The sequence below is a fragment of the Miniopterus schreibersii genome (genome assembly GCF_964146895.1).
Source record: "Miniopterus schreibersii genome assembly, chromosome: 9".
NCBI classification, from domain to species: Eukaryota; Metazoa; Chordata; class Mammalia; order Chiroptera; family Miniopteridae; genus Miniopterus; species Miniopterus schreibersii.
The window spans coordinates 67,654,244-67,681,062 of NC_138118.1; the positions used below are offsets into that span (position 1 = coordinate 67,654,244).

At 35.2% G+C, this 26,819-nt stretch overlaps 1 protein-coding gene across 1 annotated transcript in view; it reads right to left on the reverse strand.

Annotated features, from left to right (window-relative positions):
- Positions 1-26,819, reverse strand: part of AGMO (alkylglycerol monooxygenase) — a 266,690-nt gene that overhangs the window by 114,004 nt on the left and 125,867 nt on the right. Inside the window, exons 7-12 of the mRNA XM_081147091.1 lie at positions 25,319-25,384; positions 25,149-25,228; positions 21,648-21,782; positions 20,027-20,143; positions 13,815-13,897; positions 8,047-8,152 (exon numbers count right to left, since the gene is read on the reverse strand). Coding sequence (XP_081003217.1) covers positions 8,047-8,152; positions 13,815-13,897; positions 20,027-20,143; positions 21,648-21,782; positions 25,149-25,228; positions 25,319-25,384 — 587 coding nt within the window. The remainder of the gene's footprint in view (positions 1-8,046; positions 8,153-13,814; positions 13,898-20,026; positions 20,144-21,647; positions 21,783-25,148; positions 25,229-25,318; positions 25,385-26,819) is intronic.

The following is a 26,819-nucleotide window of genomic DNA, read 5'->3' on the forward strand; positions in this document are numbered from 1 at the left end:
AATAAACTTCAATTTAGAAACCAGACTGATTAATGGGCAAATGCCTGCACATGCACAAAGAATGCTCATAAAAATGCAAATTTAACCTTACTTTTGTCACCTTTAAATATGGAGTTACTACCAAACACAAAATACCTCTCTGCCATTGTAAAATAAAAATGGCAATATGTTAAGGAGAAATAACAGGTGCTTAAAAGTTCATTTGATTATAGAAGTAAGAGGTAGACTAGTGATTCTCTGGGGGGAAAATAGTTTGATAACATTTCTTGAAGGCATGAGTGAAAATTTTAGTGATAAAAATACATGCTTGAAATTGTCTCTGCTTTTTAGCCAGCAGGAGAAACAAAAGCAGATTTCCAAGAAGCATATCATATTTTCAAGGAAAAGGAAAGTCCATGTGCTTGAAAGTGCCAAGTGATAATTTGGATACCTGGGTTGCTACTATGCTTTTCAATTTGGCTTTAGGAAAACAACGCCATTTTCATGCTACAACTGCTAATGATTTTAATTGGGCACATAAACATAAAAAAGTTTATAGCATCGTATTAAATAAGCGTTAATAAAAGGTTGCCAAATAGCTATATTTAAAAATAAAAAAATATTGCAAAATTTATGTATATATAATATCTTATATATACATAGAACTAGAGAGAAAGAGAGTAGGCCAATGTACTATACAGTACTCACATTATTTTCAGAAGACGGGTTCTGATTTCCATTAACCTTGACTATCTTTACTTGTCAAGCAATTAATATGACAGAAGAAATAACAGATGCTCTTTTACCATTAACCTTCAGAAAGGAGACCCCCATTTCCAGTATTTATAACCATTTGACACAATCTATTAAAGCAATGGAAAGATTCTACCAAACAGAAATCTCCAATTTGCTTGCTATGAATAAAAGAAATACATCCTCCAAATTTAACCTCACTTTCAAAGGCATAGAAGACAGTTTCCCGAGTTGTCTTGCCTATTTTTAAATTTTTTACGACGGTAAATAAACCTTGGAAAATTCCTGGGTAGGTTTTACCACCTGAAACTGCAGCTGTTGGCTGCGACTATCAAAACTGCACAACTCCAAGCTCACGTGCAAACCTCATCAAGGGCAGACATTTCTAATTGATTCCAGAAGTATTTCTTTTGCCGAGATCAGGGGGCAAAGGAAGAATAATGAGCAGCTTTTTAGAGGGAATTGGGGGTTAGGGTGTCGAGGAAAGGGGGAGGGGAGCTTTTAAAACCTTGGGCTTGGCCAGAAACGCACAGCAATTTTACGGTCAATTGGCGAGAGCATCTGGAACCAGGCACCCTGGCCTCGCAGTTGATGGTAGTGAAACCAGCTCACAGGCAACAGCAAGCCCGTAATGAGTCCCTGTCATGTACTAGTGCAAACCACGCTGACGGGCTGCCAAATAGCCCTGCACCCCTTTCTCAGGGTCAGGATTCCCCTTGGAGGCCTGCTCTAAGCTCTGAAATCCTGTCCACCCATGGATCTCAACCCACTGGAGCTGTTCCTAAGGGCCACGCAAGAAAGGACAACTGACAAATTAGAACCTGTGTGTGTTTAATTCCTCGCGTGCTGACAAGGCTTTCTATCACAAAGCTGTGTTTGCTTTCTTTCATTCGGGGCATATATTTCAAACGCAGCGGGCCATCTTGTTAGTGCATGGAGAGTGTCGGATGCCCAGGCCATAAATCATGGCACAGCGCGTGGCACACGGGCTGGAGGGGGCTCTTTGTTATTTCAAATGCAGGACAGGTGATTATAAAAAAGGGGCAGGGTCTCTCTCTCTCTCTCTCTCTCTCTCTCTCTTTTAAATGCCTAGCAGAAAGCCTGGGTGATGTGGAAATAATTTCTTAGGAGTCAATGATGTTTACCTTAAGCTGCTGCTCGTAATTCACCAGGCTGCCCCTGGTCGCTTACAGCCACAAATAAGTCAGGGGAAAGGCCAGGCGTGAGAAATGGAGGGAGAGGGAGCCCACAGGACCGAGGCCGCTTCAGTGGCCAGAAATGGGCCATGCCCAAGACCAGCCCTCTACCATTCCCGAGTTTCTGTTTCCACCCAAACAATATAATTAATAGAGATCGTATCCATTCACCAGCTCCCTCAAAATTCCAAAGTGTGCAATGGTGAGCTGAATTCAAACCTGCTTGCTCTTCGGTTCATCTACTCTTTCCTGCTTTCACACAAGGAAAGTAAAACAAGCAAAAAAGGCAAGACAAAGTAAACGAAACAAAAACTGAACTAATGGAAATACATTTAAAATGCCTTTTTGAAAAACTCCGTTTTTAATGTAAAATTCTCCTTAAAACACCTATGTTTCGATGATTTCAGTATAAATTTATCAGAGATATATAAAATGTGTGTTCCTCATAATACACATATTAAAATGGGGGGGAAAGAGCTTGATGGTGGAGATCCCTTTGAACCTAAAGTATTTGGCAAAGCAAGTGCACTTGGTGGAGGTCTGGGTGAGAACTTTTCAAATACGGGCCTGAGGGAAAAGAAATGGATGGGCAAGGATATAAGGTTTATTAATGTCTCTTAAATTTTAACCATCTTAATAAAAAAAATACATATATAGAGAAAGCTATCATGGATTAATATTTTCCAGTATGCAGATTCATACTAGAAAAATCACACCATAGCCAATAAATTGCAGGACATTTAATGGGATAGTTTACAATCTGCTGTATAAGAGCTAGACTTTTTTTCCTTTTATAAAACAAAAAAGCAGCACCATATTCTAATATTGCTTTACTTTGTTTACCAAGTATTTTGTTGCTCATAGAAAGTAATTACTTTTAGAAGAATCACAGGAAAGGGACAGTATTTTTTAAAAAGCGGGCCTCATATAAATCACTCCAAAAAGCTTGTTTTCACCTGCTACTTAGTCTGCTGCACACTCAATACATTTAGTTATTTTCTATCCACTCTTATGAAATAGTACACGATACAGACATGAAAGATATATGTGCATTGGGAATGAGTTTACACATAGGAGGCTCTGTGACCTGGAACAGGGTGAACATTTATTAATTATATGTGATGATAAACCTTGAAAAAAATTGTATCTTTAGATTCAAAAAATATAAGGATGGTGTGAGATGGTGAAGGAATAAAAATATGTTAAAAGAAATTGGCAGTGATATTTAACTTGAGTTAGAGGTGAAGGAACAGGAGTGACAGAGCTTTATTACATGAACACAAAATAATCTCAAAGGGAATTTGCTAAAAACCTCAATTTTTGTGTGTTTATGCTATTCTGCAAATTTTTCATTTTTTGCTGAAAATAAAAATCTCATATGTCCTATAAAATATACTTTTACATGTCACATGTAGGTTATTTCAAATTTCTTAACTTATAGAATACAAGAAGGTTAAAAACTGGGACTAGGACCTGGTGGGTGAAGTGACATATTCATCTGTTGGATATATGGCTAATGCACAGATAAAATGGCCAATATTTGGACTATTCAACAGAGATTCATATGTACTCAGTGATATAGCGTTGTGGATGTAGAATTTCAATACATTTTAGCAGTTTTGATAGGCTATAGAGTAGATTCTGGATTAATTTTAAATTTGAGTACTCTCCCCTACTAAAGGACAGAAGAAATCCTGATGTGTGTGTTTAAAATTCAAATTGTCCATAAGCCTTGCTAAAAATGTGTACGCGACAAAGCACTGATATCATCATATACAGAATTTCTAAAAGAGCAGCAGAAGAAAATAACCAAATAGAAAAATGGGTAAATGAAATGAATAAGTAGATCACAGGAAAAGAAACATAAATGGCCAATAAAGATGGAATGATGATCCACTTCAGTGGTAAAGAAGAAAATGGTAATTAGAAATAAGAGATATCACTTAATCCCCAAGGCAACAAAAATCAAGAAATCTGACAATTGTGATGTTAGTGAGGGAATTTGTACTCTGATAGCAAATTTTACAACTTTGTAAAACAACTTGGTATTCTTTTAAGGATGTAATCATGTCCATTTCCTACAATCCAGCAATTTCACACTGAGCAATATAACCTGGAAAAGCTCCACATACGCCATGTGCACTAGAAGATTTATGCATGAGTTTTCATGGCAACACTGTGAAAGTAAAATCTAGAAACAAACACTAAAGGATGGACATTTTGACACTCATATAATGAAACATTTTATAGCAAGAAAAATGAATAAATGACAACTACATGCAACAAAAAGGATAGATTTTAGAAACAAAACATTCAATACATTAAAGAAAATTGCAGGAAACGATATCTATAGTATGACATCATTTTATTGTACTAAAAATTTTTAAAAAATAAAATATTGGTTAGTGATAAATTTATGTATGTATGAAAAAAGTAGAATTTGTTCAGGAAAAAGCATAGATATAAGCACAAAGTGCAAAATAATGGTTGTGCCTGTGGGAGTATGAAATAAAGAAGGATCACACAGGTAGCAAGAAGACCACATAGTGTCAATAATACCTCGCTGGTATTGTAATATTACAGTTTTCATATGGGTGGTTTTCATTTCATTATCTTTTAAAGATATTTTATATAACTGAATATACAAGTACTACATAATGAAACATAATTATGAGTTGATAAGAAAAGCATTATTTAAAACTAATATAACTACTATTCATAAACATTGTGCAATGAATAAAAATATTTGAAGTCTGAATAACGTTGAACTAGACTAGTCAAAACTGCTGTATACTATAAATATTCATAGATCAGTGTGTATGTGTTTGTTTTATTTTCCCCTTGAATCCATAAGTATGTTTATGGGAGATTAGCACATATTTCATTAAAAAGTTGGGTCCATTCTCTTCTTTACATTCATTATGTGGGCCAGATGTACCATTGAAATGAATCGTCTAAGATGGCTTCAGGCACCTGTGTCTACATTCTGTGTATATATACCAATCATTATTGTGAGATGAGCCTGAATAATATAAAACCCAAGTGTGGTAGGTAGATTGCATATGGCCATTAATTCACGTGAGCCCTTTCAAAATTGACCTGACTGCTCTTCCAATCAAGAGATGGAGTTTATTTCTCCACCTCTTTAGCACTGGCTGGTCTGGTGATGCTCTTTGACCAATGGGGTGTGGCAGAAGTGACATTGTTTTGAGTTCCAGAGCTAAGGCTTTAAGAAGCTTTGCAGATTCAGCTGTCATGATTGTGAAATGGCCTGTAAAGACCTGGTCTGGCCCACTGGAGACTGAGAGGTCATGTGGAGGGAAAATAAAGGTTCCCTCTGACAGCCAAAATACAGTTCCCTCATGTGACCCATGTGACCACCCAGCCCAGCTGACCCCTAAGCTGAATATAGCCTAGTGAGTGAGCCCAGGTGAAAGCAGCCATAAAATCCCCACAAAATTGTGAAAAATAATAATTATTTTAAGCCATTAAATTTTGGGTTGGTTTGTTATGCAAACACAGATAACTTAATCACCAAAGAAGGCTGAATTTTACCAAAAAAGAAAGAAAGAAAGGCTCCATGAAAATAGGAAGCTGCTAAGAACTACTAACCCTTCTTCTACTTTTTGATACCGGTTATTTGACCAACTATTTAGATAACACAGGACACCTGAATATGCCTGCCTTGTATTTAAAAGTCAACAAATATTTAATTCAGCATTCTCTGTCAGGGTAAAATTCCAGCAACTTGCCCTACTCCAACAAGGGAACAGGTGTTGTCAGGGCCGGTTTAATATTTACTGAATAATGAGGGACATCTGTAATACTGTCAACAATAAAAAATAAATTAAAAAATAAAATCAGCTTATCCTCACATGCACACACACACACACACAAAATATTTACTGAATCAATACATACATATTGAAGAGTCTTTGCCATATTGTAATGGCTGGAAGCAAGTCACAGGTCTCATCCATACTCTAGTGGAGGAAATTATGCCAGCTGATAGGTCATAAACAACAGGGGGAGGGTGATGGGCCACTCTAGTTTCTGCCTGGCACAGTTGGAGAGGGTGCAGACAATAATTCAGGCAAATATTTATGTACATAAACATATGTATTTATATTCACATGTGTTTATTTGCCAGTGATAAGTACTATGGTGAAAATATCCCAGATGCAAAATTAGAAAACAGTAACAATAACAGAAAGAGTACCCAGGAAAGGCTGGTGGCACTTCAGTGAAGACCTGATGTGAGGGCAGAAACCATGTGAATTCTGGGAAAGAACGATCAAGGGCACAATGAAGTGCAAAGGTACTGAGGCAGGAGGTGCTAAACATGTTCCTAGATAGCTGCACATGTCTGAAATTGAGTGAGCAAGAGGGAAATAGTAGAAAATATGTTCAGAGCAGTAATGGGGGTCGTTTGATTTTCATTTGATAAAATGAGATTATCAGTGATGAGCCTGGCTTAATCAGGTAAAAACCCTTAACAGAGTGGCTGAGCCCTCCCTGAAGTCCTCCTTGCTAGCTTGATGGACTCAACAGCCGTGTTGAGGAAGCCCATGTGGTGGGGACCGCAGGCAGCCTCTGGGACCAACAGCAGCAAAAAGCTGGGCCTTAAAGTCCTATAGCCACAAGGAAATGAATTCCATCAACAACCTGAGTGAGCTTGGAAGTGGATTTTTCCATAGTTGAGCCTCCAAAAGTGAACACATTCTGGGCAATATCTTAAATGCAGCCTTTTGAGATCTGAACAGAGTATCAAGCAAAAATATGCCTGACCTTGCTTTGTTTTTGCTGGAGCAGGCATTCAGTGAGTGTTGTAATTCAAGAAATAATATATGTATATATTATAAAATGCCTATTTAATGCCTATTTAAATGAAAGCTGTTTTAGATTTGATCATATTCAAGGTTCTGATACTAATATTTTATGCTATATTTAAAAGTGTTACCTGGTTTTTAAAGTAGGAAATATATTCACATTTTGGAAAATTTAAAGGTACCATAGAATATTAACTTTATAAAGAATCATTCCCCTACTCCTTTTTCCTAGACACACCATTCACCTTCCTACAAGCAACTCTATGTTAGGTTCTTCTTTATCTTTCCACGTGTGTGTGTGTGTGTGTGTGTGTGTGTGTGTGTGTGTGTGTGTACATACACATATATATTTATATACATCTTTCTCTCCGCCTCAATTTTATACTTATATGCCATGTTTGGTAGCACCAAGTTATTTTCCAAATAGTCTGTTTCAATTTACAATTATGACTAAATTACAAAAATGCCTATTTTAGTTTTGTCATTAATCCTGGGAGGAATGTTAGCATTTATGTTTTAGGCTTAAACAAGGTTACATATTGCACATTTAGGGGATGTTGGTTGGTTGCTCAGCACCAAAGTTAAATAACATAACCCTTAGTGTAAAAGAATTAAACCATGACCATTAAAACATTAGTGATGAAAATAAATGTTTTTTAACAGTACTTTAAGATCCAAAACAATAAATATATACCCAAATGTTCAATGTAGTTCTTAAAAGATGTTTTAACCATCACACAAGATCAAATTATAACATATATATTTTTCAGCTTTAGGAAAATCCTAATGACACTAATGATTTTATTTCTATAGAATTATCACATATATTATATAATTATGATTCTATGTAATTATAGGTATTTGACAAAATATCTTACAATTTTCACTTTAACTCTAAAAGGAAAAATCTCAAGTAGCAAAAGTCTCTGCCAAGAATTTTTTGTAAATGATTTCTACTACTTGTTGAGAACCAACTATGTGGCCTAATTTCTTTATAAACATTGTGCACTATAACTTGTCCAACAATTGTATGAGGTTAGCCATATCAATCCCAATTTGGAGACCAGAAAACTGAGGCTCAACAACTATTAACTAGCTCAAAGTTAATAGTCACAAAAAGTTTTGGTAAGTAGTTGAATAGGTAAAAATTTCCCACAAGTACTAGTCACAAAATAGACAAAAACATGAATGAATGAATGAATGAATGAATGAATGAATGAATGAATGAATGAATTAAATACACAATAGATGTATAATGCTGCTATAGGCAACTAAAGCAAATGTCTTACCTCAAAAGGAAATGACAAGGAAGGGACGAGAGGCTTCAGATGACCAAATCTACACAGCATTAGAAACACCAAGCAACGGGAAGTTTCCACAACAGCTGCCTTAGGTCTGAAATAAGTGTCATTAACAAGCATTAGCTTTAAATATGCTTCTTACATAATACACTGATACACATTTCTTTTAGTTTTCAAGAAATACATAGTACTTTAATATATTTGACAGTCATGTGCCTCTGAAGCTGTTTGAAAAGAGGCATTAAACTAAGAAAAAAATTTTAAAAAAGAAATAAAATGAAAATCTGTTCTTTATCAATGCATTCCTTAGTTTGAGCATTGATGAGGTAGGGTGGAGCATACTCCCAACTAATAAATGAAATTTTAGACAATGAAATTTCTAGGGTTTAAAGTAAATGACACTTCCCTCACTCAATACCTTTAGCTTAAGGTTTCATTCATTTAAAAAGTGATTTGTTAGGAGGACTAATATAGTTAAGTACTCTAAAATAATGAACAGTCGAATTCTGAAATACTGGGAACATGAAATTTTTGTAGTTACATCTAATTTGATAGCATAAATATAGATCTTTGTTTACTTTGTGATGGCTATTTTCTGTATATATGGTATCTCTAAAATATATGAAATAAGTATCTTTATGTATTTGGAACAGAGTTGAATGGCACACACATAAGCATTTAGTGATTGCCTTATAATGATAGTGATAAACAGCTACTTTATCAGCTTAATATAGCTTCATATGATATTCACCTACACTTGTTGGAAAATTAAATATTTTTATAAAAGACAAATAGTATTGTTATGACAGGTGATTTTTCTAACTAAAATATTCTCGAATTAATGTCAATAAAATACAACTTTATTTATTTTAGAATATAGAGGTACAGAAAAAGCAAAGAAAATCTAAAGTAGTATTTTTTTAACTTAAAACATTCTTCTATTGTCTATTATTTATGACCCATTGTTTCTGTAAAGTTGAATATAACAACATTTTAGTACAAAAAGGGAATGTTTTAAAACTCAACAGAAACAGGATAATAGTTTATGATTTGCTTGCATTCAAGTAATGCGATTAATTTCTTTTTTGTGAAAAAAATTAAGAAAGCTTTCCCCTTGTAAAATAACTTTATAACTCATTACTATAAATTAATTTTTAAAATGATATCTGGGTAATATTCAATTAAAAAACAAAATAAGGTTCCTATTTTAAAACACATAGTTTTTGTTAATTTTATTATATGTTTTACCTTTAAAATTTTTATATTGTAAATGAAACATACATATAAAGAAGTATACAAAACAGAAATGTGCAGCTTGGTGATTTTCAACAAATAAGCAACCATGTAACCACTACCCATTATGAGCACCCCAAAGACACCTCTTACCTCCTCAATATTTTTACCCTCCCACAATCTCAGTGAGAATCAATCCCCTGACTTTTATGGTAACCATACCCTTTCTTGCCCCCCCCCTTTAAAACTATTTTACCACTTTAGCATAAATTTCTAAAAACTATTTTATAGTTTTATCTCTTTCTTACTTTTTATAAATGGGATTATACTATATGCACTTTTTTGTATCTTGCATCTTTCACTCAATGTTTTTGGTGACATAGATCTATGATGCTGCATGTAGCAGGGGCTCATGCTTTTTGCCTGTGCAGTAGCATTATGTGGACATGCAACATGTGTGCATCCACTCAGCTCATGAACAACATTTGGTGTTAGCCATATTTGTTTATTATAAACAATTCTGTCTGCACATTCCCCTACATGCCTTTACATGTATTGTTTAGTATGTAACTAGAATTAAATTCCTGGATTACAGGGCGTGTGTGTATTGCTAATTATATGTTAAATTTATGTTAGAAAAATTCTCAGTTTTTCAAATTAAGTATCACAATATAAACCCCTCTCTTTAGTGTGTGAGAATTCTAACAGTTGGTATTATCAATCCTTTTTTTTTTTTTTAAATATATCTTTATTGATTTCAGAGAGAGGAAAGGAGAGGGAGAGAGAGAGACAGAAACATCAATAACGAGAGAGTCATTGATCGAGGCCGCAACCCGGGCATGTGCCCTGACAGGGAATCGAACCCCGATCACCTGGATCCCAGGTCGACGCTCAACCGCTGAGCCATAAAGATAGATTTTTAAAAAATATATCTTTATGATTTCAGAGAGAGGAAGGGAGAAGGAGAGAGAGAGTTGAAACAGTGATGAGAGAGTCATTGATCATTGATCGGCTGCCTCCTGCACGCCCCCCACTGGGGATCGAGGCCACAACCTGGGCATGTGCCCTGACCGGGAATCGAACCAGGACCTCCTGGATCCTAGGTCGATGCTCAACCTCTGAGCCATGCCCAGGCTCAATCCTTTTAATTTAGTCATTTGGGATATAAGGTCTTTGGTACTTATAAAATTTGCCAATAGCATCTCCTATTTGGTTTTATTTTTTACTTTCTTAATGAGAGTTAATTTTTGAAAAATGGACTTTCTTATTGTTATAGTCTAATTTATCAATTTTATCTTTATAATTAGGAATTCTTGTGTATCATTTAATAGTTTTATATACTCCAAGGTTATAGAGATACATTACTAGGCTACCTGCTGGAATCTGTATTGGCTTTCCTCTCACTTTTCAATCTATAATCCCCTGACCCCAGAAGTAATTTTTATGGTGTGAAATATTTGTCGTTTATTTTTCTTATTCCTACGTGGAAATCCAATTTTTCCAAGACCATTTATTGAAAAGCCAGCCTTTCCCCACAGCTCTGCAGGGACACCTTTGTCACAAATTAAGTCTAAATATAAGCATAGATCTCTTTCGAGGTTTTCTGTTCTAATCTTTATGCCAATAAAACATGTCTAGTTACTGTGGCTTTATAATAAATCTTGATAGCAAGTTATGTAACTCTCGCCATTTTTTTTAACCTCAAGACGGTGTTGGTTATTACTGAACTATCTACATATATTTTAGAAAGAGCTTGTCAAATTCTAGGAAGAAACCTTTCACAGCTTTAATTCAGATTGTACTGAAAATATAATATATGGCCTAATAAATGGTGACAGGAGATGGTTTGACTTTGGGTGGTGGGCATACAGATCTTGTATTAGAAAAATGTATACTTGAAACCTATATGATCCCATTAACCAATGTCACCACAATACATTAAATTTAAAAAATAAGAGAAAAAATGTAAATCAATTTGGAAAGTATTGTAATCTTTACACTATTGAACATTATAATCTATGAATATAGTTATATCTCCATTTATTTAGTTCTTTATTTTTCACAATATTTACATAGTTTTATAGTGTTTTTAGTGAGATTTTAAACTCATTTTTTAGGATTGTATTTTCTTGGTATTTGATATATTTGATGCTATTGTTTATACAGTCATGTGTCGCATAACGACACTTCGGTCAACATGTAGGATGGTGTTCCCATAAAACTATAACGGAGCTAAAGAATTTCTGTTGCCCAGTGAACCTTAGCTCTTGTAAGGTTGTAGCGCATTGCATTACTGTTTCGTACTGGTCTTAGTCTATCAATAGTAAAGCTATTGGCTAGAAATGTCTGGGGGCACTCACCTGCCCCTGATGAGCTTCTGAAAGACATCTCCACTTTCTAAATCAATGTTGCAACTGAATGGACTCTGGTGGTTCTTATTACATTGCAAAACACCCTTCAGCAATAACCATTAGAAACCTTTGACTTACATACAGGTCATAGAGTACACAAGGCAACTAAGGAAGTCTTGGACAGAGAGAGAAAGAGACAGACACAGAGACAGGGAAGGAGGTGGCGGGGAGAGAGAGAGAGGGAGAGAGAGAGAGAGAGACATGGACTTGGGGTTTTTAGGTGAATTTAAAATGTGGGAAGAGAAAAACACAAGCAGCCAAATGGCCATTTACCCAAATCAACAAGGTTCCCTGAATAAAAGGAGCCTCAGTGTGGGGAGGCCATCTGGCTGTTTATCCAGCAGGATGTGGCTAACAGGTGACTATTCCAGATAACCTTCCTTGGAGTGGATGCTTCAGCTATTAAAGCTTAAGTGGAGCACTTTCAATGCAGAGAAGAAACAGCCACTGTGAAGGCTTACACAGCAATTAATAGTCACATGTTTGTGGTGATGATGCTGGTGTAAACTAACCTACTATGCTGCCAGTCTTATAAAAGCACAGCACATATAATTATGCAACAGAATAACCATCTAGGTTTGGGTAAGCACACTCTATGATGTTCCCACAAAGACAAAACTGCCTAGAGACCCATTTCTCAGAATGTATCTCAGTATGAGTCCCTGAATAAGGCCCAAGGCAGTTTAGACTTTTAAATAATTATCTACAAGAAGAATAATTGGATATTATTGTGTTAAAATTCATAGCTTACTTGTTTGGTCTATTATCTGCATCCATGGAGACAAAAATCAATCTTCATAAAAAAACTAAACTATACTATTGCTATTGGCTGATTGCTAATTTTATTAAGTGTATACAAATAATAGAATTGGGGTGTTTAATATGTGATCCTGATTTTTTGGATCTGGGTAAGTATTTTAGGTGGACTTAGGACTCATTTTTCCATTTTCCTGTTTTATGGCTCAGTATGTAGTTCTAGTGTAGAAAAGGAGGGATAGAGAGCCAAACAAAATGAACGATAAAATAAACACCATTTTTTAAGTATGGAAGGAAACAGGTTTAGAATTCTACACATTGTTTACATATGAGCATGTGAAATGTGCCAGCTGCATCGCTCTCTACCACATGCTTACAGGGGGTGCGCATTATAAACAGTATCATTAACCGAAGTTCATTTGGACCTGGATCTTGATGAAACACCAGAATCTTTTGCTATTCCAGAACATCCATTAAGCTAACCTTGGGAAAGTGACAGACATTCAGCACAAGTTAAAGGTATGTTTATTGGATTTTTATATTTAACATTTACTGAAAGTCATGATTATTTGTTACCTACTTGAAAAACAATAACACCACAACAAAGATATGATTTCAACAATGACTGAGCTTTTTTGCAGTTTTTCACAGAGTTACAATGTAAGTAAATTCTATAATTTCTGAATTCTGGATCACATGGCTTGGGTTTGTGCTCTGTTCTATTTTATACGGTCTATATGCTTTATATTAATATTATCTCAGAGTATTATAAGCATTAATAACATAGTACATGGTACATGTTAATTACATAAATGTTGGTATTAGTATTAATATTAATGATTGATAAATACTGAGCAATAAGAAATAAGTACTTTTTAATGTAACTCATGCCAAAAAAGCAATTTAAAATTGTTCAAGTGAATGTATTTTCTGGCCAGGGTAGTATTTAAAACAGGATTCCTTAAATAAAATAGTGTGTGAGGGTAAAAGACATAAACTTTAAATATACATATGTTCAGACATATATTAAGAACTATTCAATGGCAAAGGAAAAATACTCAAAAATATGTTTTAGATTTTATTAAGTACTCAGTTATGTTCTATGTTTTGCCAAATTAATCATTATATTTATAGGTTTTCTTTAATAAACTTGAAAATCCTTTCATTTAAAAGCTTAGATTTAAAATGTATATAAAATCAGACAAACTGCTACTCTTTCATTGAAAATAAAGGTGTGAAATTGTAGTTTCAACTTTATTTTTTCAATAACAAATGTTTGGTGAATATCAAAGTTTCACATATATTTTAAAAACTGCATTCTAAAATTATATAAAACGAAAGAATTTCACATCTTGCCTTTGATCCAGAAGAAATCCAATGGAGGTCAAAGTCAGGATAAAGAAGCAAACCCTCAGAAGGAGCGTGACCTGTGTCATTGCCTGTCAAACGAGCACAGAGCAACACAATTTTTTTTTAGGAGAGTTATCAGAGGTGCACTAGCATTGAAAGCTGACATGAAAAAGAGCCCCAAATTTTATTTCATAATACACCATTTGTCACTGACATTTTTCAAAGAGGTTGACATTTTCAAAAAGAGGACATTTGGGTTTTTCTCGTGTCATTTATTTATCTCACTAGATGTTTGAAGAATGAATTAGACAATTTCACGATGATATTTTACTTAGTGATTTTTCCCCTCTCAAAATTCTCCTTTAAAGTTTGACTTTTATAATTCTTTGAAGTACCTATGCTCCCATGTATGGAGAAGTCAGATTTTTGTGAATAAATACCACATTCCAATACCTATTATTTATTTATTTATGTATGTATGTATGTATGTATGTATGTATTTATTTTTAAAATATGTCTTTATTGATTTTAGAGAGAGAGAGAGAGGGAGAGAGAGAGATAGAAACATCAATGATGAGAGTCATTGATCGGCTGCCTCCTGCATGTCCCCAACTGGGGATCGGGCCCGCAACCCAGACATAGGCCCTGACCAGGAATCAAACCTTGATCTCCTGGATCCTAGGTCGATGCTCAACCACTGAGCCACAATTGCCTGGGCCAACAGCTATTTTTAATATGACCAATTCTTTGTGGTTTTAAACATAAAGCTGTCTTGAATCCAGAAAATATTTAAAGGAGAATGTTTTTTTGAGTGCAAACACATGTATGAAAGAGATTTCACACACACACACACACGCGCGCGTGCGCGTATTTGTTGAAATCTAAACTTTTTTTGTAATGTCAAAGGCCTTATATTTTGAATAATAGTAACAACAATTTTGTCATAATTATAAACAAATTATGCACTTAAGATTTTTTCACTTTATTTCTTATTCATTTTAAATTTTTATTTATTGATTTTAGAGAGAAAGAAAGGGAGAGGAAAAGAGAGACAAAGAAACATGGATTGACTTGTTCCACTTATTTATACATTCATCAGTTGATTGTTATGTGTGCTTTGACCAGGGATTAAACCTGAAACTTCGGTTTGTTGGATGATACTCTAACCAACTAAGCTATCTCGCCTGGGCTATGAATTTTATTTACATGTCAAAAATAATAGTAGTGTTTTTGAAGGCCTATTATTTTATAACTTCTATGCTATGTGTTTCATACACTGTAATTCTTTTTAGAGTTTCAACAACCTTTTAATTTGTCCGCTTCATATCTGAAAAAACAACCAAACTGGGACTCAAAAGATTTAGTAAATCTTCTATCATCACACAAAAATAAATCGTGCCATGAAATTCAAACTAGCCCTTCCTGACACTTTCTGGATCAAAGTGTGACAATGGTAGAATACATCTGAGCAACAAACTGAAAAGGAGCTGGGGCAGAGATCTAGATTATAGTTACGTAGCTAACGTTTAGGGTGAGATAAATACTGCTCTAGATTGAAAGTGGATCAGTAAAAGCAAGGACTTGGATGCACAGCCCCTAGATAATTTCCCTATTCACTGATGGTGCTTACATTTCACCTTTGTGAGAACACCAGGATATAACAGTTTGGCCAAAATAGTGATCGAAACATTACCCAAACACTTTCTTTCTCTTTTTTCTTTTTCCTGAAACAACTAGAGGTAATTTCAACTCATTATTAGCTAATATAGGTACCTATAACTAAACTGCATCTGTTCAAATTTATAAACAATAAGCAGAAGCCACCAGTTGTGATTACTGTTCACATCCAGCATCCCAGCTCCACACCATGGTATAAATCAGCCCTATTTCCTCATGGCCAATTAAAAAAATATATATATTTAAAAAAAAATCAATTTTAGAGAGAGAGGAAGGGAGAGGGAGAGAGCGAGAGAAACAGGGACCGGATGCCTGTTGGTGCACAGGAAGACACCAACCAACTGAGCAACACCAGCCAATGCTATTGTGTGATAACTTAAAGGTGCTGCCTGATACTGACCATATTTGGGACAGTACTAATAGTATAAAGGTATATTTAATTTCACAATTAATGTTATATTATTTGATGTATATGACATTTTTAATATGCACTTTCCTACTTTATTATATTCCAATATAGTGGAAAAAATTATAGTTTTCATTGGATCTCACAATGATCACTATTCTAAGTTCCTGGAGTATATGCTTATTAGTAAGGTAACTTTTGCTAATAATCTTTCTTTATTAAACATTTATTACATTGATTTTGTGGCTTTAAGTTATAATTGATGCTCATTTTGGCTCACATTTCCTTTTTTTCACATTACTTCAGTTACCACCTAAAAACTTAAGGAAATTAAATTAAATCCCAATGGGCTGCGCTGGAAGAAAACAGTATACAGAGGATATTGACTTGAGTGGTTTCACATAGAAACTAAGCTAGAATGAATTTGTGCAAATGATACTCTCTGTTATAAGAGTACAACTAAATACATTGATTATTTTTTCAAAGGGTCTGTTAAAACAGGTCAACATGAAAACATTAGTTACAAAATTTCAGTGCTCAGAGGAATTTAGAACTATAAAAATCTGTTTCCAAATTTATATTGGATATTCTCAGATGCCTCATTAACTTGAAATATATAATCAAATATTCTGTTAAAACATATCTACAGCCCTGATCTGTGTGGCTCAGTTGCTTGGGTATTGTCCCAGGCACCAAAAAGTTGTTGGTTCAATCCCTGGTTAGGGCACATGCCCAGGTCCCTGGCTCGATCCCCAGCATGGGGAGCACAGGAGGCAAGATCGATGTCTTGCTCTCACATCAGTGTTTCTCTCTCTCCCTCTCCCTTCCTCTCTCTCTAAAAATCAATTTTAAAAAATCTTAAAAAACATATCTGCAGTAACATTGATTCACATTTTATTATAAGACTCTGTTAAATATTCAAACTGTTTTGAATGTGTCTGTTATTTAAAAGGATAGCATTGCCTTTACAATTTTACTTTGGAAACGTATTTTCATTTCAAATGTGTATTCATGATATCACCCCATGAAGTGGACCCTGGCAGCTAAGGAATTGATTTCCCAAGCATTACTAAACCAAAATCAACATAAAAATCTGTGGGTCATATCACTAAACCAAACATTATATATTTAAATGTATGCATTGCATGTTTCAGAAAGAAAGGAATGTGCCTTCTACACCTTTCTGGTGGCCATCAACTTGCTTTTTTGACTCCCAAAGTTATTTATACAAAACTCGCACACATAAGACAAGTGAGTATTTATCTACTCTGGTATATGCATAAACAGAAAAGGCTGTGGGACCACAGCAGGGTCCCCAATTACAAGTCAGCCACAACTTTTCTATGTGATTATTGGCTACAGCCAATCTGGAAAAAAATATTGCTGTTGGATTTTAACGTCTTCATGTGCTTTCAAACATCTCTGAGACCAGAAAGGCACTATAGAATTTTGCAAATAAGCAATCTTTTTACCTAGTTGAACAGCATGTTTTTAGCAAAGAAAAACATGTGTGGGAAACAAGCAAATGTACCTTTCAAAAGTTATTTGTGTCAGGAACGAACCTGTCTCTAATTTCAGTTTGAAAAGGATTTCGACACTAGATATTTCTCTTTGTCGATATATCAACATGAGTTTCTCATATAGTTTTTACTGCAGTTGAAAAATCCTGTGAGAAATATGCTATAAGTTACATGTTTTCATATAAATAGTGTCTGGCCACATTTTTATCCAGGAAGCACTCACACTGGCCTAGACATTCAAGTATCTTGGTGAACTTAGTATTAAGGGTCTCTATTTCAAAATCAAAATGGGTAAATTTCCATTTTTGTTTCTACAAATTAGTTTAATTTATTCTGGGATTTTATTTTATTTTTTTTAAATATGTTTTTATTGATTTTTAGAGAGAGAGGAAGGGAGAGGGAGAGAGAAATAGAAACATTGATGAGAGAGAAGCATCATTGGTTGGCGGCCTCCTGCAAACCTCCTACTGGGGAATGAGCCCACAATGCAGGCATGTTCCCTGACCCAGAATTGATCTGGTGACCTCTTGGTTGCTAGGGTCGGTGCTCAACCACTGAACCACACCAGCTGGGCTATTCTGGGATTTTATTTAGTACAACTGAAAAAATTCAATAATTCAAACTGTACTCAACACTGATCAGATTATTGAGTGTTAGATACAGGGGTAGGCAAAGTAGGTTAATAATAAAAATAAATAATACAATAACTAAAATAATAAATAATAATACAAGAATAAACTGTAAACCTACTTTTACTCCATCCTATATTTAGATGTAGATGATCTTGCTTTTCTTCTGATTTCATTCAACTACCTGAACTCTATAATGCATGCATATTTCAGTCACAATTTAGGTGAACAAATTAAGATAAAGTAATTTAAAAAGTAATCAGTGATTGGTTAATTATGAAATACTTGAAGATATTATTGTGAGGCCTTAGGTTAAGCAAGCAATAATTCCAAACATTAGGGCAGTTTGATATCTACAGATCCACTGCTAAGAGTGATGTAGTTCATGCTGCTTTTAAGAAAGTTTTTCTCCTGAAATACATTCTTGGGCTCACATTTTGTCTCTTCTGGAGCTAAAGGCAAATGAACCTGCTACAACGTGAAGTTGGTTTGATTAGTTGCAGCATATACATGTATGAAGAAACCTTCAGTAAGTCAGTATATTTCCCACCATTATATTCTGAGGACATCTCTGGTATCCTGCAGGAAGGTTTATACAGAGTGTCCCATAAAAATGCATACACACTTTAACAGCTGACAGCTCAATTTTGAAAATGAAATGTATTTTAATAAACACTGCCTTTATAATTATTCAAAGTATGTGTATACATTTTTGGGACACCCTATATATATGCATTTTATAAGTGTTTAAAGAACATTTTTTAAAACAAATTCAAATCACATATTTATGAGTGAGAATGATTTATGTAGATCTAATATTTGTTTTTGCCTACTGAGACCTACTTCCCTTTTTCTATTTATTACCGTCTCAACTTTTCTTCCAAACCATCCCATCCCTCCTCTCACAATGAGGATCCTATGGAGCTGACCCTGTCTGCCCATTCTTGTGCTGAATGGGCTATGATCCCAGCTTGACCACATTGCCTGGTTCAGCGATATCCAGCTGAACCAGGCTGTAACATCAAACTCCAATTTAAAACTTTCACTCCTGGAGCGTCCTTACTACCACGAAGGCTGAAAATCTGTAGGAAAATCTGCATTTTGGGAAAAACATAGCTATAAGAAAGAATGAGAAGATTCCTGATGGCATTATTTGACTCCTGCGAGCCATCACAATTCCGGATTTAGTGAGGTTATTTCATGAGGTACATATTTTCCTGGTAACAAAGTCAAAGACACTGATTTTTTACTCTTCTGTGATTTTATATTCAATTTCACCTACTTCCAAATTGGTTACCTTACTATAATTTATGTACTCGTTTGAACTAATATAAATCCTTTTAGGAAGAAAAGAATATAAGTAAATGTAGAAAACAAAACACGTATTTCAAAACACCTGTTTTTATCTTTTTACAATGTACTGTGTATTTTTACATACATTATGCTATTTTTTGTTTTCTCCAAAATGTAGGCAGTGAGAGCATTCTTATGTGGCAAAAAAAAGCCCAAACAAACAAACAAACAAACAAACAAAAATCCTCCCCAGGCTGTAATGCCTGAACTAGACCCAGATTCTAAACCTGGCGCAGTGCTCTAGTTATTCTGAAGATTTTGAATGTTTAGAAAAAATAAAACGAATGGAGCCAACCCCACATTGAAAACTCTCTATAGTCAGCGTATCAGGTTATTCTCTCATTGAAGGTAAGTTTGTTGAAATTAGTATAGAGTACACTTTCCCAAACATTTAATTCTAACTTCTGAAATACTCTTTTTGTGCTTGTTGAGGAATTTATTTATGGAAAATTGTTTACCCTTTATCATTGAGATCAACAGCTCACCATTTGATGGACAGCCTACACTGAAACACTTTGGCCTTACTGATTTACATTCAAGAGTCTAGAAGAATAAATTTACTCGTTTCAGTGTGAGATATTTTATCAAGCAAAATGACAGCTTTTCACACTACTTAACATGAACAGCACTTACAGTTTTATCTGCGAAGGTCTCTTCGTAAAACACTAGCATCATAGCAAACTGTACAGCTGCGTATATCTTTAGTAGGTAAGACGCTGATGATGAGAAGGGCACCTCATCCCCCGTAACCTAGGAAGACAAAAAAGATGACTTTCATTCATATCGCTCCCTGGCTTTTTCCTCTCATTGAAATTCAGAATAGGTGAACAGAAGATACAAAAGTGGAAAAGGGAGGTTTTGCTTTTCTTCTTCCAAAATGACTCTCACATTCACTTTTTGGATAGAAAAAATGTAAGAGTTAGGACACTTGTTTTTCATTTCAGCACTGTGATTCTGATTGAGTCTGCCTTATGTAGAGCAAAGTAAGAATTGATTCAGCAGTATGTCCTGATGATAAACATAGCCAAAATGAACATGAAAATATGAAATATGAAAATATAAATAGAAAAATACGCCCATGACTATATGTACATGAAAGTATAGCAAAAGGGAATATGCAAAGTGACTGGGTAACAGAGATAATTATGCCTCACAGGGAAATATTGCTGTATTAAAAACAACTTTCTCAAACTATAGCGTTTCCTAGAAACATTACAATTCTATTTTTAAACGCAGATTTAAGCAACAATATGACTTTAAAATATTTACTTTAGGCTATCTATTTAAAAAAAGAAAAAATAATAAGTAGACCATAGTTAGCTAAACCTTTTGGAGCTGGAATAAGCAAAATACTTTCACCTATATCAAGTTAGCTCTCATTACATAAGTCACTTTGATCAGAACCAAAAGCATCTGAGAAATTTCAACACAGAAGCTTTCTTAACTAAAAAAGAAAACATCCTTATTTAGATTTTTTTTTTTTTTTTTAAAATAAGAATAATACCCATATAAAACATTATTTTATTTCCTTGAAATATTGGCTAAATTTTATACTTATAGTTATCTTTGAAATCAACGGTGGTTTACTATTTCTATTGTTTCTATATCATTATTAATGGCAGTTATTTTAATAAGGAATGACAATATCAATCCTGAGTGATTGGACAGAAATTCCTTTTCCATGTCTATAAGAGGAATTCCAGAATAAAACTGAGTATTTTATTTGGTTTCTAGTGCTCTAAATCTCTAGACCTTGCTTAGTTTTGTTTTAAAGTGGGATTTCTGTATTTAATGCTACTATTCTACTACAGAATGAATAAAGGCATGGTCTAATCCAATAACTACATCATCTCTGTGTGACTTTAGACCTTCCATTCTGGAGACCTCAGTTTTTCATGAACAAAATAAAGGCTAGACTAACTCATCTTTAAGGCTCCCTCCATCTCTAGTGGTTTAGGATTCTGTGACGCAGCCACATGGGTTTCTGTGCTACACAGTCTCCTGGCTGTGAGTTTGGGTGGATCTCAAAATCAGCTTCTGCTGCTCTGTCCCCTAAACCATGCTCCCTGGTAAGAGGCACCCCTCTTATTGGCCCCTAGGTGGTGTCCACTCATTAAGGACCACAAGGCTGCATCTGCCTAAGGGAGCATCTCTTTTTCATGTTTGCATGAAGTCAGCATATTCACAGGCTGGCTGTAGACTTGAAAATATAAGACTAATCTTCACCATCACCAAAACCATGAGCTTAACCTACCTCTGGGATTTCTTCACTCAGTCCAAGTCTTGGTTTCCCTGGACCCCATCCCGGTCCTTTAAATATGACAGAAAACTTATTGAAGAATCCAGGTGTGGCCCAGAATGCAGTCCACATGTAAGCTAAATGGTGGAACTAGAAGAATAAAAATATAGTTTATTTAACATTAAAAAACTCTTAACAAAAAGATTAAATACAATAAATCATGTATTTTATTGTATAATGTAATTTACATATTTTCTTTAATATATAGGTTAGGTATAATTTGATTAATGTAATTAATATGCAACTGCATTACAAATTATAATTCACTCTATGCATTCTGCATACTTTTAACTTAAATGTCTTTTTGTCAATATTTCTGGAGCTCCACAAAATTATAATTTGGAAATTAAAAAATAGGTCAATTGTCTAGAAACTCAGCAAAGCAGAAAAAGTGAGTTAAGAGGCTTTGCTTCCAGTGGAATTAACTAGAATCCTGTGTACTCAGTATCCATGTCTAATGACATATTTTTCAATCTTGCTAAATGGGTATTAGGCTGAACGTGGAAATATTACATATATGTCACATATTTAAAAAATAACCTTTTATTTACTCCATTGAGTTACTGGCAAACATGTCACATTAAGAAAAAATTTTAAAAGCTATTTCTGATAGTAGATCTCTGAGTATTAAGTAGACTATATTCTGCAATAAGAAAAGAAAAAGTTTGATAACTGAGTCAAAAGTTTGCCTTCAGGCTTATAACAGGAATCACATTCTTTAAATAACACATATTTGACATATGCAGAAGTGAAAAGTAAGCCCATACACGATAAAGTGCCCAATAAATATGAGCTATTAGGATAATTAGCTATAAATGCCACACTTGTCATCATAATGTGTCATAGGATTAAAAATAATCCTAGAGGTTGAACATCAGCTATAGACTCTACAGTTGAGTTCTATTATAAGTGTAGCAATAAATTAATGCAGAAAGAAGCTTTGGTCCCATCAGAATTTGCAGTCTTGCTGGCATTTTCACTGTATTCTAAAGAATTGAAACTGCTAGGATTATTTAAATGGTTTTAAAAATTGCTTAAAATATTACAATAAGGAATCTTAAGCAATTAAGGAGCCACTTAGGATTTAGTGGAGTAAATTTTGAGGAAAAAGGTAATGTTAGAAGGGACCTTACCCTGGAGCTTTGCAATAATAAAAAAAATAATAATACAATAAGTTAATGTGTTTAGAAGTTATAACATACATTAATATACCTATCTGTTGTGTTATTTTGACAACTGACTGCAATTTTATTGCTGTCATACTAGACACTAGCCATAAGAAATACATGATAACATTTTAAAATCAGTAGTACTTTCTCCCTTATTTACTATCCAATGCTCTGAAACTCTTGGACCCCAGAGGAGAGCAAAGTGAATTAATTGTTTATGCCAACAATAAGGAAAAGAAATCCCTAAGGGGGCATTCCTAAGGGAAAGGTGAGAGATTGAGTTGAATATAAAAGAATGGAAGTGAAAGTATATGTTTTTGTAGGTTCTGGAACCCCTAACTTATCACAATTTGCTGATTTGACACTTCTAGAACTAAACCTTAGGCACAGTTGTGACAATTACTATAGTAAAGAAAATGTTTGTATGAGGGGCAGATGACTGGGGACTTGAACTTGACACAAATTCAGCAGCAGCTCATAAATACTTGTGATTGTTCGAATAGTGTCTCTCTCCAAATCTTAAGCACCCAACTATAGGGTGTCCCCCCCAATATGTATACACACACTTTGAATAATGATAAAGGCGGTGTTTATTAAAATACATTTTATTTTCAAAATCGAGCTATCAGCTGTTAAAGTGTGTATACATTTTTGGGGGACACCCCGTATTCGCGCAGCTCATGTTGTACAGTTTTCAATCTCTTATTCCGCCTCAACATGAGTTAATCTTCCTCAGCAAGAGTGTACGCTTCCAAAGCCTTTCTATTTAAAATTTCAGCCACGAATCATCAGCACAGACATCACTGGAAGCTTGTCAGAAACACATAGTCTTGGACAGACCTCAGCCCTGTTGAGCGGAATCTGCACTTTAATAAGATGCTCTCAGGATCCACATGCACATTAAGCCTGAAAGGCTCAGAGACCAAGTTGTCTATTTCTTTTTTAATCTCCCCACGACAGAGGCAGGACTACACCAAGTGAAAGAGTGGCTCTCAATGTATTATTTCCAAGTTGGTTTCAATTCTGTAAAGCTTATTACTAAGAAAGTGTCCCGAAATATTTCTTAGTATTCTCCTGAGAGATATGTTCTTAATAATGCCTGAGAGAGAGAGACCAAGAAACCAAGAGACACAGACATAAATGCTCTAGAGCAATATTTTTTCCTTTTGAAGTGTGAGATAAAAATGCTTTCACTTGAAAAAGGAAGGCAATTTGTGATGGCCATTTCTGTAAAGAGGCAGGAGAGTGTAAAGCTTAAACTGAGTTAAGCAAGTTTGGGGCTTGGCCTGGAACCCGTCTTGGCTAAGTTTGCACTTGACAAACTGTGTGTAGTTGGGTGAATTATTTAAATCCTGGGAACCTCAGCTTCATCCTCCAAAAATGGAGCTAAAAAGAACCACTCCCTCCAAATGTTTTAGCAATGGTTACATTAAATATTTGTGCTGAGCTGTTAGCAATGCCTTGCACATAGTAACGGCTCAATAAATATCAACTTATTTTATTTTTACTTTCTTAAAAATGTGAAGAAGTGGGTTTGAAGAGCAGACCCAGTATGAACCTGTAATTCTCTGCCCTCCTGAATGCTGTAAACCCAGTCTCCGGGGACAGAGCTGTCATTGATGAACCTCTTTAGTGTTTCAAGCATTCTTCTTTTTCTCATTTACTAGTCTCAAACCCCAGGAGTGTTTGAGGTGGTCTGTTGCTGACAGATCGGAGCTTCACAGACATTCCTAATTTCTCTGGTGCCAACCAGTGAGACCAGAGAACAACCAATAAATACCACATGTCTAACAGAAAGCTGGGCCGATGCAACCAGCTCCGCAGGTGAGGGCACGTGCAGGCCTAGCCACCCCCTAATAGCTCCTGACACGTAGGTCCACGAAGAGTGGGGCCAAGGCCTCACGCTGGATTTCTAACCGGAGTCATGCAGACTTGAAACAAATATTTTTCTTACTGTGGGATCAGCCTTAATTATACATGTTTCTACCGCCCCTTCTGAAGGCATGAATATATTTCAGGTCAATTCTGAGAAAGAATATGTTTGCTAAAGAGCCATTTTAAAATGCTAAGTAGTAAACATGTTTAAAAATTTTACTAGTTGTTTTCTAATGTATTTTGCCCAATTTGATTCAAGTCTTTAAGTGCCAGAGTTACTTTCGAATTCTTTTACAGTTAATTTTTTTTTCAGGATAGTGTAATGCACTACCACCTTTTAAAATGATATTTTCTTTTAAATATGAGTTTATGATAGAATGTGACCGATTCAGAGAGAAAACTGAGCACATACCTGAACCTTGAGTGGATCAAATGTATTAATGGGATGTGTCAAACCATAAATAACTTTTTTATTCTCGGGCTCGAATGTCCCTGGAAGATAAACACTGAGGATAAGATTTTTGACTTTCTGAGAATTAAGAAGTTAACTAATGTTTCAAAATTTTGGTACTTTTTACTTACCAAACATTCTATCCCAAATAATAAGTGTGCCGGCATAATTTTTGTCTATGCAATAACGGTTTCTGCCTATGAGAGAGATATAAAAAATATTTTTTATACAATATTTTTTAAAGAATAAAGTTATGCTTCTTGGAGCACCTCATCTTGTATTTTAGAACTCATTCACAGAATTAAGACTTGTGCAACAAAATGATTTTCCTAGAAATAACTTTTCACTGACAACACAAGCCTTTATTTACTAGTAAAGTGAGTTTTTATTTTATTTCACTAAAAGAGCAAAGATTTCCTTACAACTATTAAGATGATCCCAGATGAGGGGAGAAAAAAAAAGTTTGCGTTCACAATTTTCCAGTTTTAAATAATCTTGGATAATTATAAATAATTCTATTTTTAGGACTACAAAAAATAATAATTAAAAAGTAAATGGTCCAGAAAAATTGGCACTAGGAAATAAGATAGATAATGTATGTAATTTGTATTTTTAAAGAAAATTTTAAGTGCATTACATCTACTCGTTTTCTCTGCATCTTTTCCAGAAAGAAAATTTTCTACTTAGAGTGAGACATGACTATTTTTTAAATTATAAAAGACATACGTGAAAATCATGTCACCTTCAACTTTTTTATTTACTCATATATGATATTTTTCCATTCCAAAGTAGTCAAATTATAATTTAAACAGCTGGGCCTAATTTATGTACTAATAATAAAGAACGCAAGCATGCCCAGAAATTGTAAAGAATAAAGATTATTAACGCACTAAACCGCTACTCCAGCAAAGTCACTGCTTCATGTGTCATTTCTTTACACACCTTCCCTACATGCAAATGCAAGTGAGGGTCGCAGGACAAGTCTGTCCCCGGGCACAGGCGGGGTGCGGCCGGTCCACAGACGCACAGCCCGTGTCGTGCCCGGTGTCAACAGTGGCCCTTCGGGACACGAGGCAGTGTCTGAAGCCTTGCTGGCGGTCACAACTGCAAGGTGACATCCCTGGCATCTGGCATGTAGAGACCAGCATGCTATCATGCACAGGACAGCCCCCTTCCCTTACCCAAACAAAGAGCAGCCTGGTCCTGTGAAAATTCACATGAGAATGTGAACAGTGCTGAGGCTGATGCACAGCAACGGGTGTGGGAAGGTCGGTGCCCTGAGGTCAGAGGAATGTCGCTCTATTTCTTCTTCAGTGTGGGCTTGCTCTTCCCCACGCCTTATATGTTTCCTTTTGTGTGGAGGGACCCCCAGAGTAGAATACCCTTGGCCTCGCCACCCTTCACTCATGATGCCCTCGTGGTAGGGGAATGACTGGTGAACGTGGAGGACACTGACCACGTGCAGCCTCACAGTGTCTTCTCGTCTCCCTGGGGAGCTTGGGCTCCCCCTCTGTCCCCTGCCGTGGGAAAGGGACCTGCTCCCTTGGGAAGGCAGACCCTCAGTTCTCCAGGGCTGTCTGACTGCTGGGAACTTATCAAACGGAATAATAGTGTTTCTTCTTTTATTACCTG